Raw genomic sequence first — 11,983 nt, 5'->3', positions numbered from 1 at the left:
GGTTCTGAAAATTGTAGACGATGCAGAAGTGCCTTAATGAACTTGCATTCTGTCTAATAGCCAACAGGGGGCGACTCCTCTGGTTGCAAAATGAAGTCTGATTGTATAGAAGTCTATGAGAAAATGAAAAGTTTTGTTTCAAGTCTTCTTCAATACAGAATGATGTCCATCTAGTAAACGATGGTGCCATTTAGAGTAAAATAGACGATAAAGCAGGGTATGCTTTAGGGTGTGGCTACCTTGTGAGTGACTCCAGTTTGGGTGGAGTCCGTCTTTTAGTCTTAGAACTTTAACCTACAGTGTTTTCAGTCGAGTCAATTGCAATATTTTGGTCCCCTAAAAATGTCTTATTCCGTGTTTTGTTGTACTTAGCTGCACCCTCTCGTGCAACTGTGTAAAACATGGTTGTAGTCTCTGTGACTCTGTGACCCCCAGTCAACTGTCTGTGTAGTAACTGTAGTTTAAATAGTCAGCACTCAGTGAAGGACCTTTGTTTTATCAATTTATTTGCAAAGCAATAAGTACAGGCATATAAAGAACCATAATTAAAATCATGTGAAAAGTTTAGAAAAATTAAAACTGTAACAAATAAGTGATCAGTTCGTTCCCCTCTTTCAGGCCGCCACGTTCTGCATCTTGTGTGCACTTGCTTTTTCTATTCTATAAAGACACACCACGAGGCAGGCCATCCGGTCACTCTCCATTGACAACAGATTTGTTGTCCTCCTTGGCACACCTCTTGTTTAGTCCGCTGAAATACTTTTCTCTGAAGGCGTTGTGTCCCTGGTAAGGACTTAAATGTGTGTCTGCAAGTTGAGCCAGGCTGTCAAATTCCTGTAAGGAGAGAAATGCAGAGGTTATCGTAATGAACTGACAAAAGGTGCTGCCGGTTTTCCCCCCAATTAAACAGAGAGAACTCCTTAGAGCATTTAGCCACATTATAGGAGGTGGTGGAATACAAACTTATTTATTGATTTAACTTCTGCCATTCAAACTCACAGCTTGTTAAAGAATGTGACGAGACAAATAAACAAACAAATCTTGAGCTACCTGTAAATGCTTTGTCCCGCTCAAATGCAGTGTGTGCTGAGACTAAACATTTGATAACACCATATTAATATAAAGGTAATTTGGATGCAAAAGTTGCAGCAGCGCTTCCATATTTCCAGTCAATGAAACAACTCCCCACTACATGTCGGTATAATATTAGCATCACAAGGTTTGCATACTTTTTCCATGTTTGCATTAAGGATCAGTACTGAGGCTGTATATATTAACAATGTATATGAACTGGATCTCTTCAGTTAAACAGTGTGTCTTGGCTGTAAGGTAGCTGCTGGTCAACGGAGGGATGAAGGGAGGAAGAGAGATGCTGGGTGGAGGAATAATGAGGTGAGTCGAGTTGGAAGTGACGACTCCGATGCTGGGCCTGTAATTTGTCAGCAACACCTCTCTTTTGCTATCCCATGCTGCCAAGTAACCTGAAAACAGTTTCCATGACGACTCTGAAGGAAAACTCTTGCTAAACAAGACTGACAACGTAGTCGTGACCCCCAAATGAATAAGGGCAGAGGGAATTAACCACAAACAACTGAAAACAGTAGAAATAAAGTCAATCAAACTAATTTGGATAACAAGTAATTTATGGCCACCAAATACACACCCAATAAATAAGAACAAATTATGCTCCAGAGATGTTCTTCTGCACGAGTTTAACAGGAAACGTTTTACAGCAATTAGGCAGGCCCCATTATTGTCAAAACACAGAAACAGTGTGGACACGTGTGCATGTATCAAAGGCTTAAAAACACATTTAAGTGTACACACACACACACACACACACACACCAAGCTGTGAACCCTGATGAACGAGTGCCAATAGGTGCAGATTGAGGCCTATTTGGAAAGGAGAAAACTCTGCGACCTGAGACGGATAGCAGTCAGATAAGATCAAGCAGCTGTGTGTGCGTGTCATACGGGGCCTTTATGGGAGCAATTTGTTTGAAGTGGAATGGATTTCAGATCCAAAGATGGATTATTTCCCATAACATGTGTGATTAAGCCATTTAGAGTTCCAGTACAAAAGAAATGAGCCAATCACAGCCAGATGTTGAGGATTTAACACAGACAGACAGAGAGAGACACCATCACTTCCATTGGGATGACATGTAAAAAACATACACATATGCACATACTCTGTACACTTGCATGACACATGCTTATGTGATTACATTAAGAACTACAGATACAAAAAATATGAAAAGACAGTCACACACGTGGTCTCATTTAAAACAGTGAAATAATTATGCAGCATATACAGGTTGGTAGTATATATATATATATATATATATATATATATATATATATATATATATATATATATATATATATATATATAGGAAGTTGTGCTTCTAATTAAAAAGAATGCATCCAATTAGATGGTATGGTCAACTTTACAGCCACATCAGAGGAATCAGAAGAAAAATGCACGTTGCAAGAAACTATGACATTTATGTTTTTGTTTTTTTAAATAAGCCTGCATCTCCGGATGTCCTCAAACCTTACAAGCTCAAACACAGGCCTTCATGAAAACTAGGATGGCAACTAAACTTATTCTGCCAATTTCTTCGCAATCATTTTGTCTATAATAGGGAGGAAAACAGTAGGTATTAAATTCCCCAGAGCCCAATGTGACTGACTCCAACCAACAGACTGTTCTAAGGTATTCAGTTGACTAAAATATTTAATATAAAATAAATTCTTATATAGGAGAAACCCACCTCAGGCTTCTTGATCTTCTCCATGGTGATCAGGCGTCGTGAGGTGTGGCTGGAGAGTGTCTGCTCACAGTTACTGATGAGACGGAGACATGGGTGAAGCGGCACCATCTCCTCACGGTACCTGAAAAGAGGACACATTCACGTCACTCGTAGTTACAGGTTGGGAACGGAAAGACAGAAAAACAGAGGTAGAGCAACTCCATTCAAACCTAAAGAGCTGAATGAGAGGAATGTTTAAGGCCCTGGTGACAACAATGCTCTTCCTATTATCTATACTAATATCTGGAGGCCATAAAAAAGCCTGCTGGGATACAGACAGAGGCTAATCCTGTCAAAATGTTACCCGTTCCAGTGTCTTTCCTTTCTCCCTTCAGACCCTTTTCTGTTTCTTTCTCACCTATCAAATCACTAAATATTCTACCAGCGCAGTGTAACCACGGCTGGTAAAGCTACCGCAGCTCATTCTGTGCAAAGATGAAGGTGGAAAAAGTGACTCTGACCCGACAGGTCGACTGCTGGCTCTGTCATCACTAGCCAGGCCAGGTTGGGGCCTATTAACAGTGGATGATGTATGTGTTTGCATATTTGTGTCAGTAGCACTTTCTCCTAACCGCCGTCAAAGTAGCAACAGTCCGACTCAAAGACAGATTTACGCGTCACTGTTTGTAGCCCCGTTGTCATGACCACATGTGGGCCTCTGCGGCGACGGGATGTTTGGTCGTCAGGGTGACTAACGGTGATGTAGTCAGGTGATGAATCTCTGCTGCCAATCAGGGGTCCCAAGTGGAGAGCCCGAGCTGGTTTTAATGTCCAAGTGAAGGCAGGGGTCGTCTTTGTGTCGATGGGCAGCGAGCCTCGCGAGAGTTTTTTGCAACTTGTGGGTAACCATCGAGACACGACCACACTAGCTGAAATTTTGTTTTTGTTTTTGTCACGATGATGCATTTTGATTGGCTAAAAAGTTAAACGTACGATTGCACAATGCGTTTGATTTGTCGGTTTGCAAACACAGCCTTCAAAGTTGGCCCTTCCTCTTCAATGCGCGCTTACAATCTGGCACCTGGTTGCTACGTTTTTGTAGATCACAAACACAGAACAATAAAAAGAAGAGAGGAAATGCAAGAAGAGGACAAGGTCTCTGTAAATACAGACACCGCCACACCCTTCGAGTGGGTCATAAGTGAGGATTGAGAGGTATGATTTAGGAGTCTATACATCTAAGGAAACCAGAACTCATTCTGCCTTTAAAATGGATCAAATACATTTCTAAATTACTATTATTTCTCCCACAATATTTTAAATTCCAGCAAATGTATGACACCAATTTCACAGTTTGCCAGATGCAAAATCTGATGCTGAAGCAGAAGCAGTGGACAGTTGTCTCTAGCCGAAGATCTGGTGTCATTAAATGAGAGAAAATGTCAAGAAATTGACACTGGAGTAAAAAATGATGACCTGCAAATGAAAACATGTCTCATGTATACTCATTTATACGTATCCCCTTACTTCTGACAATACAGCCACTTTGTTTCTTCTCCTCACTTGTTTATGTTGTAATTAGGACACTTAATGGCTGTGATGACTGACATTCCACCATCTGTCTTGGTACGTTTTCTTCCATTTATTTTTTAAGGGGAGATACGTAAGGGGTCTAACGTGGTTTAGACGCCGTCTTTTGCTGAGAGGACTGTGTGTCACCTGTCATCATCTCACACACACACACACACATACAGTCTCCCTATTCTCATGGAGCAGGCAGACACACACAATCCCAACTGTTTCTATCAAAGCCATGGACGCACAAAATACTGTATGTGGGGGTGACAGAAACGCGATATCGCCCCTGTAGAGCCCCAGATTAGGCCCAAGAGACAGGCTACGTCTGGGCTTACACACACAGACTTACGTGTGATTGTACACAGAAACACACACGCACACACACACACACACACACACACACACACACACACACACACACACACACACACACACACACACACAGAGGTCAGACAGACTGCAGAGACAGATAGTTCAAATATCTGACTTGCCTGACCTCAGACGTTTATTTTGGCATGGCGCTCTGGCAGGCACAGAGTCAAGCGCCGGTAGATGAGTAGCAAAGACAAATGTGTGAACATGATGACACACATGTATGCATGGGCTCATACACAAGACCACACACATTCATGCATATGTACGGATGCATGCACACACACACACGCGCACACACACACACACACACACACACACACACACACACACAGGGGGACGTGAGCAAAGGTTTGCTTTTGTGTTTGTTCAGACATATAAAACCAGAGGATGCGTGATTATCTCATCTCTTCCCCGGTCGTATAATCAGTGACCAGAAGTAGTTGCAGGCCTGCAGGGTTTTTCTTTCCCAAACTACCGTTGCTGCCGCTGTCTGTTGTGGTGGATATCTTTACAGTCAAACACCTGCACTTCGAGTCAGCACTTCACTTTCTGCTAGTGCACAACACATGAGACAATGCACAACTGTTTCAGAAGAGCCGTCTTGTACAGTATAAGCCCTTTGTGGTTTACTGTGGCCCAGCTGTTTGAGTGGGGAAACCTCAACACACCTGTATACTATGCTGTATAAACACTGTCATCCACACAGGTGGTTACACCCGCAGGTTGACGTTTTATAGGAGCGGGAATGGAATAGTGCTACGGGTAAATTGTACACAACCCTAGGTTTTAAAAGCATTTAGCAGCTCATAAAATAATTTGTTAATATTCAACTGATTAACAAAACAGACATTTCAGACAGTTTGTGCTACATTTACACTTCCTCACAACTTATCTACTAATTTAATTATATACCATAATTATATTTTATGAAACGTTTACATTATAGTGTTAACATTATAAAGTATGCTTTGCTTCAAGTTGTTTGGCAACTAGGCAATTAATTAGGCCAACAAAAGATTTAAATGTCGGTTTATTTATTGGGTGGGACACGCCTACATTGTGCAGTTCTGGTTTATGGTTTGAGCCTGCCCCCTATTGATACAAATTATTAATTGAAGAAGCACCAGTAAAAGGGGTTCATAATATAAGCCCATGAGGACAAAGTTCACTTCAAATCTAGTATTGAAATATAAATCTTCATGCACGAAGCCTATTCTTAAACAACAACAATGAAAGTCACAGACACAGTTTGACTAACAGAAATCAGTACGCTTTAAAGAACTGGATGTTACTGTGAGAGGCTGAAGTTTCTTGAAATAGTATCTGTAGCAGCAGACTCAGCATATTAAAATACCTTTATATTATCAGCTAATGACACAGTACAATACGTATGTACACTCACTCTGGTCTGTAGACAGGCAGCCAATAGACGAGCCTCCCACCCAAGACCAGGTGGTGGGCAGAGAAGTTTAACAGATCTGTGAAGATGTCACTCAGGTGGTACGCCTGTGAGACAGGGACGTGAGACTCTGTATAGCTGGAGGAATCAAATCAACACAAACAGGTTTAGACCAGAGCAACAGACACACCATTTAACATGACGAACAAAACATTTCAAAGGATTTTCTTTAAAAGCATTTTTTCACTGAATCGGGCTGTTACGGAGAACATATAATGATACCTGCAGAGAGTAGAATAAAATGTGACCCGACAGTACAAATTCAGGTACATTTTGTCATGGAGTCATAGAGTGTCAGTCGTACTTACATGCCGTCAGGGGGTTTCGTAACATCTTTGTGGGAGCCCGTTCTCCTCGTGGACTCTCTGATACCGTACGGAGCTGATGTCAGAAGCACCACAACAAGAACCACGAACAAGAAAGACAAAGGACAAAGATGATCCAGTTATGAGATGAATGCAATAGACTGCACAGATGTAGCTGGAGCACACGTGTGCTGCTTCAGTGAAATTTGTTTTAAAAGGGACCTGCAAGAATCACAAAAGCTATAGACACATTTATGACAAGTGTTAACAGCCTGTTAAGAATGAACATAGGACCTACGATCAGTAATGATGGCATCAAACAGAGCTGCCTCCCGCCACACAGGTTTGGAAGCATCAGACACCATTACATCTAAATACATCTCCTCTGTTCCATACTGCCGCAGGTTGGCTCTGATATTCTCATCAGGTCCGCGCCACATCTGGTTTGTACGGCTTGAACGACCTGAGAGACAACAGCACTTTTAGGACATTTGGATAGTGTCTGAAATTCAAAGCAGGCTCCTGCCACTGTTGGTTCTGAACACAGACATGACTAGAAGCAATGTTAGTAAACTCGGATTAAAACAGAACTGAAGTATAAACTAAAGCCACAATCCTAACTGAAGTAGACTAAACTTACCTCTGCCATGAATAGTGTTGTAATCGATATCCGTTCCGCAGACGTAGGCTCTAAAGTGAGAACATGCTACCAGCAGGCTCCCTAAAACAGATCAAGAGACAAAGACCCATTCAAGTGTGTGACCGTCTATGCTATATTCTATGTGTGTGAGTGAGTGAGAGTCAGCGACAGGATTTTCTCACCGGTGCCAACAAACGGGTCAAAGACGAGGTCATTCTCATTGACCTTAGCGTGGTTGGCCATAATGAATGAGAGCCCAGCATCCATACTGGTGTTGCCTATGAAGTGTCTGTTCTTCACACTGTGAGAGCGGATCAGTTCACGTTGTCCATCCGCGATCTGGTGCAGGAGCGTGTAAAGATGAAAAGTTGCAGATCGCCTCTTTATTTTTCAAATGTAAACAAACAGTCAAATGTATCTCACCCATCGGCCAAAATAGATGTAGTTTGGGTGCTCAGGGATGTCGTTGGGGTCGGTGCCGTAGTCTTCCAACAAACAGAAGATGTGCTGTGGGCTCTTCAGGCTCACCGCTCCTTCAAACGGAAGATACTCCATAGCCTGGTGGGAGGATACGGATCGTTCAAAGAGGGCATACGCACACATTCCGATGTTTTCACATCAGCTCATTCATTCGTTGATCTGCATTCTGCTCACATCAATCCTTTTGATTCTGTCTGCAAACTCCAGAGTCTTGTTGAAAGTGTAGACATTGATTCTGTAAGTTGAGTCTTTGTGCATGAATGGTGACTGTAGGGGAATGAGGAGGAAGACAAGCTTAGACTCTGTATGTTTCATATGAAAATACTTTCCAGAATTGCAGTGATTGGTCTGTCCCAACGCAATAGGACTATAAACAGCAGCATCACAAACCATGTTCTCTGATGGGTAGTTCAAGAGGGATGTTCTGAGTTCACTGTGTGTTTGTCCGTGGCCCCAAAGTTCAAAAGCAGACCTGCAAGGGTAATGCAACATGAACCTACAGCATCATTTCAGCCACTGTAGTAGAGAAATACTACCAAAGCAAGAAGGCACAGATTTAAATGGACGGGAATATATGTAGCATGTTAAGACCGTCGCCTACCTTCCTCCCAAAGCTAAAACACTTACTTTGCACAAACAGATCTGGCCATGACGCCGCAGACATCCCCCTCGGACAAACCATCCAGACACCAGAAAGGAGTCTACAGACAAGAGGCAAGCATATTACCGGTAGTTACTTTGTGGAACAGAAACCTTCTAATGAGGTCGCTATCAAATCAGCAATAATTAGAGCCAAACATTTTATTATACAGCAGTTGGGTAAATAGCACGAGTTTTGAAAGGAGTGCATTTGACTTGCAAACCTTTTCTTGGAAGTTTCCACTCGGTTGGAATGGTTTTCCTCTGAGAGCGAGCAAGGCCTTAATCTCCTGCGTAAATTAGCAAATAGATCACAAAAAAACCATCATATGCATGATTATAATCTTGTTTTCACAGACTGAGCAGTACTTCACATGAAAAATAAATTCATCTTCATGTGTAAAATCATTGCGGATCCTTGTAAGACGATTAAGATGCGACAGGATCACATTTAAAAACAAGTGAACATGATTCTGCTTGTTAACAAGTGTGTGATTACTGCAGTTTGAACCCAAAAATAGGCCATTTCATAGTAAATGTAAATATAAACATGCCACGTGTCACAGTTTATTTCCTGTTGCAGTGTATGTGAATCAGCTGACAGGAAGTATATATGGACCCAAGCTGTTGCCTAGCAATGCAATTCCGTTGAAACAGTCTATAATGTATTGATAATGTATGTCCACAGGTCCATGTGTGCTAACAAGCATGGGTCCTATTCACGTGGTTATATGTATGATAAGAAAGAAGCTAGAGATCAGACAAGTGTTAACTACCAGTTTATCACCAGGTCGATGGAGGTACAGGTGGATAAATTAAGTCGTATTGTGTTGCTATTATCATGTGATAAAACATCGGTAAATTGTCACGTGAAACCAAAGCCTAAATGTATCCACTCCGTTTTGACAGTTTGAATTAGCACGTAGCTAACGCAGCGGGAGGAGGGAGTCTTATCTGCCAAATTCCACGAATTTAATTTAAACATTCACAACAAGAGCCAGACAGAAACTGATAGTAGTTTATGAAGGTTACCGGCAATCTGAAATCCAGATTATCTTGGGCAAGATGCAAGAGGTACTGGAGGCATGATCGACTGGTGGAGGTCGCCATATTTGTTGCGGATTCAAAATACGTCCGGCTTGAAACCGGGCTGTGAAGTAGTTCCGCTTGGGCACCAAATTACCATAAATGGAGAAGAATGATATTATCTTTCATTTTTGTACAACTAATTATTGTTCGTTTGTATTCACTAAAATAATAACATGTCATTAATAAGCAACTTTATCTCTGCTTTTACGTGCTCTTACGTGCAAGGATAAACTCCTCTCACCTCTCAAGGCTGTAATCTGCTTTGCTTCACTGGCACCTTGTCAGAGCCTCTCTCTCTCTGATCAGTGATTGGCTGCTCAGATCTATTCTAACAGGCCATTGGCCGATACAGATGTCCATCACTGCAGTTTGCCTTTGGACGGAAAAGCACCCGCACTTTTGCTGCTGTCAGCAGTGCTGCAGGACTGTATTGTGAAGTAGTTCTGCATAGTAACAGTGGAACCAAATGTTTTTTTTTCACTTTGGCAACAATGAAACATGCAGATGAAGTGAGGATCGAATCCGTATGCAGCGTGTAAGTTCGATCATAATTGTTTACTACAAATGTCTGTAGGGTTGTGCAATTACTTTCCAAAGCAGTGTGTTCACTTCTTCTAGTTTTGATTGACCGATATTGATTTTGTTCAACTATATTTTCGCTTTTCATTATTTTTTATGAATTGTCAACTTAATTAGTTGTTCAGATTGTGGCCTCAGTCATCAGTTACCATATACAGATCTCTACAGCTAAATCAGAAAAACAGTCCACATGCAGGACAGGACAACTATGATTAGATGAAATGTAACGTTGAGCTTGATACCCAGAGATCATTTTAGGTACCGTAGTTATTATTTCAATAATAAAGCAATAAAAACGGTAAAGGGATATTATTCAGTGAGAACAACATTGCATTCCTGCATGTAGAAGAAATTACCAATTAAAGCTATGTGATCTCCTCAACATAAACAGTGATGGGGACGAACAGCCAGAGCAGCATCATGGCGACTGAAGATGACATCCCTGATCCTGCTCAGTTTAGCGATGACAATGCTGCGTGCATTGTTTCTGTGAAAGGCTTAACGGACAACTGGCAGAAGTGGTCCGATGAGCACCGGGAGCACCAGAAGCACAACCCCTTCAGTCAGGACACCAGACCCAGTGTGGTGGTCCCTCAGAGGGGGCAGGATGATTACGGGAGACCCCTGCAGGGGTCCGTGACGGAGCAGCGAGGGAAGGATGCTCACACACACGTCAGCAGAGAGGTTGAGGAGCTGTGTGAGGTGATAAGAAACATCGGACAACCTGGAGACAAAGACGGGGATGGAAGAAGTAGCGATGGGAGAGCCATCACTGTGGAATTCGGGAAACTGTTTGAGCATTATGTGACAATCTCTAATAAACTAGTGGGGATTCTTCTACGAGCGAGGAAGCAGGGGCTGGTTGACTTTGAGGGAGAAATGCTGTGGCAGGGGAAGGACGACCATGCAGTTATCACTCTGTTGCAGTGATCACAAACTTGGATGAGTGTTTATGCCTTGATTCATGGTACATGCAGTATATGCAGTGGCAATATAGAGCTACTTCATGGCAGCACTCACTGTGGTATTCAGACAGCAGGGGGATAGCACTCATTGTACTTTAGTCACATAATGCACTCTTTTTAGGAAAGAAAATAGTTTTTCTTCCTTACAAAAGTAAAAACTTACGTAGCTGATAATTCACATCGCCTCCCTAAGGATTGTACATTGGTCATATTAATGTATTTTCTCCTTGTGATAAAAAACACAATCAATTTAATCACTCATCACAAAGAGTTAAAAACTAAAACTGTCTAAAGTGCAAATAGAAACAAAATAGAAAAACCTGAAGAAATGGCATGAAATACGTCACAATGACAAACACTTTTACAAGTTTGGGTCATACCAGGGGAAATGACAAGTGGCAGCATTTGTCAGCAACAAAAAGAGGACATCTGCATGTGGTTACGTGAGTTTTAAAAGCTATTAATAGCAATCAAAAAAGGCCAAACTGTACCTAAAATGCAGATGCATCAGACAAATAATAATAAAGTAACATGTCGAGGGGAATTAAATCATGGCAGGATATGCAAAGCTAAATCTTAAGCACAAATAAAGAGAAACATTGATCTGAGGTTGAAACTTAACAATAGAGATACGACAGAAATACTATTCGTTGGGGGAGTTAAACCTTGTGTTTCCCAGGGTGACTAGGTTGTTTACATTATTTTATTATCTCGCTAAATCAGATCTTAGCCGAACAAATCCCTTTCCCTATATTTCCTTCACTCGCTTTGTAATGTGGGAGAAGTGGTGAAGTGAGCAGCTGAAATGAAGTCAGAGTGGTTAATGAGTCTGAACCAAAGTCAAAGAGAACACGAGGCTGCCTGTGACAGATAATATGGGGCTATAGGATGAACTTGATCCGAGTTGGCTTGGCTGTGTCACAGCATTACAAATGTGCTTTGTAGTTTAGGTCACCTTGTTACAGTTTGAAACTTTGTTCACCTGCACCACACTAAGTCACATCTACAATAAACACAAAATGCTGCTTTAATGCAATGAGAACTACACAGTAAACTGTGCGCTGACTAATATACGCCATAACATCTGCTGCCCTAAAAAGTAAAGGCCGTGCAAAC

The 11,983-nt window shown here is 41.7% G+C and overlaps 1 protein-coding gene across 2 annotated transcripts; it reads right to left on the bottom strand.

The window, feature by feature from the left end:
- Window positions 1-499: 499 nt before the first annotated feature.
- Window positions 500-9,344, bottom strand: trmt11 (tRNA methyltransferase 11 homolog; the record flags this gene model as incomplete). 2 transcript variants are annotated; one of them, XM_079275071.1, is made up of 13 exons in its annotated part: window positions 500-834; window positions 2,780-2,900; window positions 6,114-6,248; window positions 6,479-6,551; window positions 6,774-6,938; window positions 7,116-7,196; window positions 7,298-7,454; window positions 7,539-7,673; window positions 7,770-7,862; window positions 7,986-8,067; window positions 8,223-8,296; window positions 8,459-8,524; window positions 9,267-9,344. In XM_079275071.1, 13 exons carry the CDS (start codon window positions 9,342-9,344, stop codon window positions 694-696), a joined length of 1,401 nt encoding a protein of 466 aa, XP_079131197.1. In that variant the 3' UTR covers window positions 500-693. The 2 variants fall into 2 exon arrangements, with proteins under 2 accessions (XP_079131197.1, XP_079131198.1); XM_079275072.1 differs by having other exon boundaries at window positions 8,459-8,521.
- Between the last annotated feature and the right edge of the window lie 2,639 nt (window positions 9,345-11,983).

The sequence above is a fragment of the Melanostigma gelatinosum genome, assembly GCF_949748355.1.
Source record: "Melanostigma gelatinosum genome assembly, chromosome: 9".
NCBI classification, from domain to species: Eukaryota; Metazoa; Chordata; class Actinopteri; order Perciformes; family Zoarcidae; genus Melanostigma; species Melanostigma gelatinosum.
This window is presented reverse-complemented; position numbering and strand designations above follow the sequence as displayed.